The sequence below is a fragment of the Lolium perenne genome, chromosome 2, assembly GCF_019359855.2.
Source record: "Lolium perenne isolate Kyuss_39 chromosome 2, Kyuss_2.0, whole genome shotgun sequence".
Taxonomy (NCBI): domain Eukaryota; kingdom Viridiplantae; phylum Streptophyta; class Magnoliopsida; order Poales; family Poaceae; genus Lolium; species Lolium perenne.
The window spans coordinates 9,086,075-9,094,487 of NC_067245.2; the positions used below are offsets into that span (position 1 = coordinate 9,086,075).

The 8,413-nt window shown below is 50.2% G+C and overlaps 1 protein-coding gene and 1 long non-coding RNA gene across 9 annotated transcripts; one reads left to right on the forward strand and one right to left on the reverse strand.

The window, feature by feature from the left end:
* The first annotated feature begins 2,043 nt into the window (after positions 1-2,043).
* Positions 2,044-2,931, forward strand: LOC127328194 (F-box/LRR-repeat protein At2g43260-like). The gene has a single exon (XM_051354814.1). It carries the CDS (start codon positions 2,044-2,046, stop codon positions 2,929-2,931), a length of 888 nt encoding a protein of 295 aa, XP_051210774.1.
* Positions 2,932-3,553: 622 nt separating this feature from the next.
* On the reverse strand, positions 3,554-8,071 carry LOC127331095 (uncharacterized). Of its 8 annotated transcripts, none has more exons than XR_007869587.1 (8): positions 7,583-8,070; positions 7,440-7,503; positions 6,583-6,749; positions 5,048-5,135; positions 4,837-4,935; positions 4,648-4,710; positions 4,448-4,503; positions 3,554-3,969 (listed from the first exon to the last, which is right to left on the reverse strand). It is a non-coding gene; the product is annotated as an uncharacterized lncRNA (long non-coding RNA). The 8 variants fall into 8 exon arrangements; XR_007869586.2 differs by having other exon boundaries at positions 6,583-6,778; XR_007869583.2 differs by having other exon boundaries at positions 6,583-6,808.
* Positions 8,072-8,413: the final 342 nt, after the last annotated feature.

Consider the following 8,413-nt stretch of genomic DNA (forward strand, 5'->3'; position numbering starts at 1 on the left):
GGTGCCGGTAGAGGGTGACTACAGTGCCGGCATGGGGGCTCGGGCCCGTGGCGAGCGGCGCCCACTGCCGCGTGGTCGGGTTGCAGATGCACTGGCCGACGACGAAGAGACCGTCGCACGAGGCGCGGGCGGGGAAGTGGGTGCCTGTAGGACCTGATTAGAGCGAGCTCAGGCTGGCGGCGGTGGTGGTCGAGGAGGAACGCGGGGTCGGAGGCGAGGCGGCGCCAGGAGCGGCGGACGGCGCGGCAGCGGAGCACGCAGTTGGCCGGGAGGCGCACCAGGATGTCGCGCAGTATGTCCTCCGGGAGGGCGGCGAGCCGGTCGGGCCCCGCCCTGCTTCTCCTTCTTGGAACGGTCGCCCGACGGGCTTCTTCCCCGGTGGCGACGCGCCGCCTGGATCGGAGCAGCATTGCTGGTGCGACGGCAGCGAGTTTGGTTGGGGAATGTGTGCGCGCGCTGCACAGACGGTTCTTGATGGAGCGATTCGCGATGCGCAGCCCAGTGACCAGTTCATCTATCCTTCCTGCAGCCCACCAACCCCGCGCTAAAAAGTTCTTTGGGCGCCTGCTTTACATTTTCACATGCCAAAACATACAGCACGCGATGCGCGAGATTTTTTTTTTTTTTTGCGGTGAAATAAACTGATATTGACTTGGCAATATTACAGAAAGGTCCACAAAGACAAAAAATTACAACCAAGCCCTTCTGCAAGTCGACCACGCCGGCACCACGAAGCTGTCGGTGGCGCGCCGTCGCAACAGCTTCTCTTGTCGCCTTGGAAAGGAAGCCGACCCCCGGCGACCGGGAAGTCGCGGAGCGCCGGTCCCGGAGGACCTACCTCGAAGCCACCATCGTCAACGAGCCAAGCAACACCATCTTCTTCTTCATCTTCATACGCCGGATCCATCGCCCCAAATCCGGCCGGGAAGCGCGCCCGGCAGCTCCAAGGAGCTGCGGACACGGGAGAGCGGCCGCTCCACGTCGGAGCTCCGAGAACGCCGCCGTCGAAGGGGCTGAGCGCCGCCACCAAACACCACACCGGCCGCGCCACCGCCTCCAAAGCGCCGCCGACGAGGTCCTAGCAAACCCTACACTATATACACACCGAGATTCGGTGTTCCCCCACCCTCCCGCTGCCGGAGCGGTTGGTGGGGGAGGAGGAACCACCGGATCTACGGCGGCGAGGTAGGTTGGCTGGGGAGGTTTCAGAAAATCGCCCTGTCCTGTAGACGAAGGAGAAGGAACGGTCCACGGTCCGTTTGCTTGTATTCGCTCCCATGATGCGCGAGATTCAGCGCGCGATGCCGCTGTATGCCACACGTGTCAAAGATTTTCATGCGCCTACTAGAACGATCAAACTAGCGTCGCTCGCGATAAAATATTCGGTTTTTACCAACCGGTTTTTTTTTGCGCCGGTTGGAAATGCTCTTAGGGTTGTAAATATTTTTGTTTTTATTATCTAAAGTAAATATTTGCAAAAAATAGAACATTGTTAGAACCCATGATGTGACGTCCTATTAAGTGGACTTATGTTCTATACCGTTTAGCTACCGATGAACATCTGTAGGCTGTAGCTGAGGCGACACCAGCTCTTTGTCAATTTTGTGCGAACTAACCCAATCAAAAAATTTGGCCATTAAACGGGAAATACCACCCCATCGATTGTGACCAGGTTCATTGTGATTTTTATCAGATGGATTTGCTAATTGTCATATGAAAAACAGATACCAAGGATGGTCGGTATTATGTTGAGATCAGTGCAAGTTTCTTTATATTTGCAGAAGGAAGAAAACAGAGGACTTTGTATGGGCCATCATTCTGCTTGGGCTCTCTTTGGGTTTCCATTCGCAGTGAACTGCGACATGCCACACCAGCACCGGCGCCTCCCACCGCGTTGGGCATCCTCCCCACTTCCGGCCGCTCCGCTGGAGCGCTCGTCGTGCCGCGCCGCCGCCTGATTCGTCGTCGCCGTGCGCCTCCACCCCTCGACTCGACCCAAACCCTGCACAGATTCATTCCCCAACCATAACCATCGCGGCCACGATGCTGCTCCGTTCCGGGCGGCGCCTCGCGACCCTTGAGGAAGCAGCACGGGCGACCGTGCCGAGATGCAGAACAAGGGCAAGGTCGGATCTTTTCGCCGGCTTGCCGGAGGAGATCCTGCTTGACATCCTGCTCCACCTCCCGCCCAAGTCCGTGCTCCGATGCCGTGCCGTCTGCCAGCTGTGGCGCCGCATCGCCTCGGACCCCGCGTTCCTCCTCGACCACCACCGCCGCCGGCCGGAGCTCCCCCTAATGAACTGCGGCGGCCGCCTCAGAGCTCTCCATCGCCAGGCCCGCAGGATCCACCCAGTATTTCGGTTCCCCGAAGCCTTCCCTTTCGGCTTCACCGCCGACGCCTCGTGCGACGGCCTGCTGATCTCTGGCCAGCACATCTGCAACCCAACCACGCGGCAGTGGGCGCCTCTCAGCCCCAACCCAAAGCACGGCGTCGAGAACATCCTCGGCCTCTACCGGCATCAACCCTCAGGGGAGTACCGCGTGCTCTACTGGAGGTACCCAAACAACCTCTACAACATGGACTGCCTGATCGAGTACCGCGTCCTCGCCGTGGGAACCGACGACCCCAGGATCATCGATTGTTCAGCAACCCCGGTTGAAACAGAGCTGATAAGCAGGGGAGGACCAGCCATCTACGGCGCAGCAGTCCTTCTCAATGCCAACCTGCACCTACACTGGAGAAAGTCGTTCGGCGTCCCCTACCACCGAATCCTGGTGTTCGACACGGTCGCAGAGTCGTTCCGGCACATGCGCCCGCCGGGCCGTGAACCCCCATGGGAAAACGCTCGCGCGATCCGTGGCTCGGAAACGTGGCATTCACATGCGCGGGTCGCTTTGTTTCACTCCTCCACGAGCGGCAGCATTAATTAATTAATTAAGCAGCAGGCTCCAAAAAAAGATTAACCATCTCGCCTCCTATATTAAGCAGCATTAATTAGCTGGCTCTGCTTTTACCGCTATATTGGAATGCTTCTTCTATCCACCAAATCAGCATGCTTCCAAATACGTACGCCGAATGTGCACGTTATATTTTCTGCGCGCACGTACTAGCTTCCATTAAATTCTTTCTTTTTTCCTGCACGGCCAAATGTCTCGGATGGATTCTTTTCTCTCCGACTAGCGCGCAAGTAGTTTGATATGACCAAGATCAGTTAGTCTACATTTAAATAATAATGTATACTAGTAACCGTGCATCATTACACAATTTATCCAAATTCAGAAATCACCTCCAAAGGAAAGAATCGCATCGTATCTGCATTGCACGAAATTACCGGCGGCCGCGGCGTGCACGAAATTAAACGACTCCATTTCCTTCCATCTCTATTTTTTTCCTTGGCTCCATCCATCGCGCCTTTCTCACCTCAATATCTAAGGAAAGGAGCCACGAATGTCCTTCCGGTTTTGCCGCACACGCATCGCGCGACAAAACGAGCCATTCATTCCTACCTGGCTCACCTAGGCTGTTGATGTTACGAAGCAGAGGACTCTGCTCTTCTCCAACAAAACTTAATTTGCTCGGCTCTTGAGTGGCCAGTGCCTCCTACACCACAAAGCTGTGTCCCTGCTTGGTTTATTTAAATTACATACAGGAGCATCAACAAAAACAACAACAACAAAAAAACATCAAAATTGGTTTATTTACGAAACAGCACGACGCCGGCTTCCACTCCTACCAATACTCTTCCAAGGAATATTTATTTCCCATCACAGGAACCCAACTGAGCCCGGCATACAGTCACTTAACCAACACAAACAGCAACAGCGGGCGAACGAAGACACTCAACCACCACACATCCAGGAACAGAAAACACATGCATGGGAACCAACGGCAGTTACCCCCGTGATTTTGCTCACCAGCCTCATGCTGCACATATCGACGCCTTCCAAAAGCAGGCGCCTCCTCACTGCCTGGATTATGCAATGTTCATACGACACATCAGATTCATATGCAGGTGTTAGTGAGAAAAAGAGATGACTGGTATTGACATATACAAAGGAACAGATGACTCCAAGGATACCAAAACAGCCACATATGCCGAGTGTCAAATGCCAAACAACAATTTTTATACCATGCACTGCTAAAATAAGATGCAGCTTCACATATATAGAATATTTGCAATGACTAGCTAATAGTTAACGAATTCAAGTTCAATCACCAATAACTGTTCAAAAATGATGACATTGCCTTGGCCCTTTTTTCCGACATTCCAGACCACAATTCATTCATATTAAACAAAAAACAGTTGAAGTGCACCTCTAGATGCATTCAAACACGCAGTCCAACTCGACTAGCATGCTAAATGTTCGTTCGCAACAAGACCAACAAACACCTGCAACAGCAGGTTCCAAATCACCACCAAGTAGACGGGCCAAATGGGATGCTCACCAAGACGTACACGAAGGCTGCTGCTACCTCCTGGCCACCTCCAATTCTGCTCCATCCTACAAACAGAATGATCATGCTTAGTGCCAGAAATCACGTGTTCAAATGCCCGACAGAAAACCAATAGTCAATATATAGATCAGCACGAAATGACTCAAGTGCAAAGAAGCAACCAAAATATAGGTTTCCCAGATTTAACTTACATCACCAGTGTTGCATTGTCAGTAGACGATGATGAAGCCAAATCTGACATACCAACTTCGCCACTAGTAAGAAAGGCAACAGTAAGAAGAACCAGTCATGAAAAAGCAACAAGGCACCCAAATCCAAGTCATGTATGTATCCAAGTAACATTCAGGTGCCTACGGTCAGATCAGCTGGTTGGTTATTACCTCGTACTGGGCCGGGATCTTGTTCACTACTTCAAGCATGAATCACTCCTTCTCGAACATTCACATTTCCGTCGAGTTTACCTTGGCAAAATCCACAAACTGCAGTTAAGGAACAGCATGACGTGGAGACAGGGTTAGTTTAGCACATGGCATGAGCATATATCCTCTTGTAGAAACAAATATATTTACATGTATTGGTGCGGCTACATACCTGGAAATTATCAAATCAGATGCACATCAAATCGTCCTCCCATGGCTCATCGCCGACCACAACGAGGACAATGGACAAAGGGAAATGACTACAGACAGAAACAAAGCATGTATGATTTCCCAAAATATATACAGATGTGATTATGGACTATTTGCTTCAGTGGGTAATAAGAATCTAAATAAAATAAAACTGACTAATCATACTATATGAGACCAATAATTAGGCAAATCGATAACAACCATGATACTACATGGATGGTCAGGTCCAAATGGAAACCAGAAAACAAGGCAAGATATACAAAAATGACAGCAAGTTTTGGTACGTGCATGAGTGAACATGCATGCTAAGGTTGCTGCCTTCTCATTCAGCAATAAGCAACTCACGAGTCTAACCAAACAAACACTCCATCAAACATCTTAAATAAACTAGAGAGGAACTCAACACAGCTCAACAATGAATGACAACCCAAAGTAGATGTGTGGCATCAAAAGTTCATGCAATCAAATCCTGGAACAACACATGCCTAGCTTGATTATTATAACATCTGGACGAGATGCAATCGTGCAAGAATCATCGTCACATGAATCCATCAACCAGATTGAATTATCAAGCCATCATTGTGATCACAAACCCCACTAAAATTGATCAACTACAGATCATTGTCAACTAGTGCTACAAAAAATTACTAGGCCATCATTTGGTGGTTCCACATCCCATTCTGATGTTAGTAGCGGCACACATCCAGGGGGCAACTCAACTTAACTTTCACCCTGCTGTTTGGCTCATTTAATTTTGTGCGCGTGTTTTCCATACAATGTACATGCTACTGAAGAGTGGTCAACAGGGAGCAGCAAATTTGCGTGGTGATACAGAAAGGAGCAAATTTGCCACCACAGCTACGAGCATAGGCGGGCACAGCCTTATTCATGGGTATTCACATGAATACCCATTATTTTTGGTAAAGAAAATCACATACTAATCTGCCCACCTAGCCCAACGAACATAGCAACACCACAGCAGCGGGGCAGCCCTTTGGCACTCACTATCTGGGTCCAGCTTCAAGCTCGCTCCAGCCTCCAGGATCTATGATCAATTCAGTGGTTGCAGCCGGTGCATCTATGTCGTTAGCGCCGCCGAGAGAGGCGGGAGCACTATGGCAATAGCCTGCAAATTTTAGTTAACCTATCTGTTTGTATTCGTACCGTTTAGTATTGAACAATTTGACAATTTTTGTTTCTTCTATTTCTCTGTTGAACAAATTCTGAACCTTCATGTTTTGCAATGGAATTTTTCCGTAGACTTTGAATACCCATTGTCAATGCCCTGTGCCCGCCCATGGCTACAAGTGAGAGTATCAACCTACCGACCACTCGCATATTCAAACCATATAACTGCATCTTGTTACATCGGATTAGCAGAGACCAAGTTAAATGGACGCATTGCTTTCAATGAGTTCAATTCCTTCTAAACAACAACACCCAAACAAGAACACGGAAAGGAGCTATTATTCGACCTTGGGCATGAATGTGTACTACCTGCGCGGTGTCGTCTTGGTCAGTGCGAACGAGGCACATATTGTCGTCCCTGGCTCAGAGGCTGGAGCTGCCCTCGCCGGCCTTGTAGAAGCCCCTGGAGTGGTGCCAGTTATAGCATCAGCTCCCCCGACGGCCCGAAAGCAGCAGGTTGGGTGCTTGTCGGCGTACTGGGCGACGTGGAGACAGTGAGACGACACTCAACCACAAAAGATAAACGGGCAGCAAGCTATAAAAACAAGAGATTACATTATGCATCAAAATAAGAATGAATAGATTCATTCTACACAATCTGATCTTGCCTAATAAACATGCATATTCTGCGTGGAACCATAACCAATGGCCAAGCTCTTGTGAGTTGTAAAAAGGCTACAGCTATTTCCCCTTGCTAGCTCAAATTCCTCCCCTTGCACACAGCGTAGTAATGATCCATTAACTGGCGATTATGGATAAAAAAAGTATAGATCTAGCAGTTACTAGTTCATATCAGATTTGAACCAAGTGAAAAGATTCCCAACCTTAAAACTACAAGATTGGTTCTAGGCATGAAAACTACACGCATATCTACCCATTAGATCATTAAAAGCGATTCTGAAATTTCGAAGCTGTCTAGGATTCAAGTATGAACTAATCTACTACAATCCTGTAGTAAATATAGTCGTACATCTTCTGAACCTAGCACAAGATCGAATTTTTATATAACCTGGCTGTCCTGCAAGATTGGTTTGTGTTACAACACAACACTCTGAACATTTATTGACTGATGGATTACACACGTGAGTAAGCAGATGCATTTTTTCGCCCAAACAAAATTCCTGCAGCTGCAAATCTGTGCGGGAGATCGAAAGAATTGGTCTCACCTGCGTCGTGCTACCAATGCATCCCGCGGACGGCGGCCACCATCAGCAGCCCTCCTCGGTCTGCCTGCACAAGGAAGATGGGATTTTTTCAGAAATGGGGAGAAGAGGATTGGGGGTTGCGGGTTGAGGACCTCGAGAAGGACCTGCGGTGCCGGCGACGCCGCTGGATGGCTCCATCCACACGGCCACGGCTTCCAGGCGCGAGGACCCGGTGGAGAAGGGATGGAGCGGCGAGGCGAGGTCGGGGACGCGGAAGACAATGGATGAGGTGCCGCGCGTGGCCTGGGCTGCGCAGTCCACGACGCCGGCCGTCCGGGAACCTAGGGTTTCGCGGCGGCGAGGTTTCAGGCTCGATTGGAGACGCGCCGGCGAAGGATTATGCAGGAGGTACGGTGCCGGAGCAACGCCGTACGGTGGCGAGAATGGAGCGCCGGAGCTGGGGCGAGGTCGCGGAGAAAGAGGGCGGAGACGGGCGCGCTAGAGGTGGAGGAGAGGAGCCGCCGGTGGTCTGGGGCGGCGGAGGTGTGGGTAGCCGGCGAGATTGAGAGGAGATCGACAAGGCGTTGGGTGCGAGAGGAGTCTGCGCGAAAGTAAAGTCACGGAGATGAGATGGTGTGGCTGCCCAAAATTACGTCCGTGATTTTGGCCCAAAATCCTGCTTAGCCCGATCCAAAAAAAAAAAAACACTGGCTCCAAATGCAAAATTCCCTGGCATAAGCTGATTTTGTTTATTGAGGGAAGGTAGAGATTTGGTAACATCAAAATTCCCGCTTGCTGTTCACATTTGCTGAAATTTCCCGCTAGCCCCAGCTCCAAAATGAAAACTCCTATGGCGGGCTCTCAACAGCTTCTCAAATTTCGTTTGGTATTTAACCAAGTATAGTACCAATCGATCATCGATGGATGAATGGATGCATTAGTATAGCTAGCTCCATATATGTGAACGTATGTACATACGGTTCTTCTACCACAAC

Coding starts and splice junctions, on each gene's coding strand:
- LOC127328194 (XM_051354814.1), top strand. CDS start 2,044: ATGCTGCTCCGTTCCGGGCGGCGCCTCGCGACCCTTGAGGAAGCAGCA.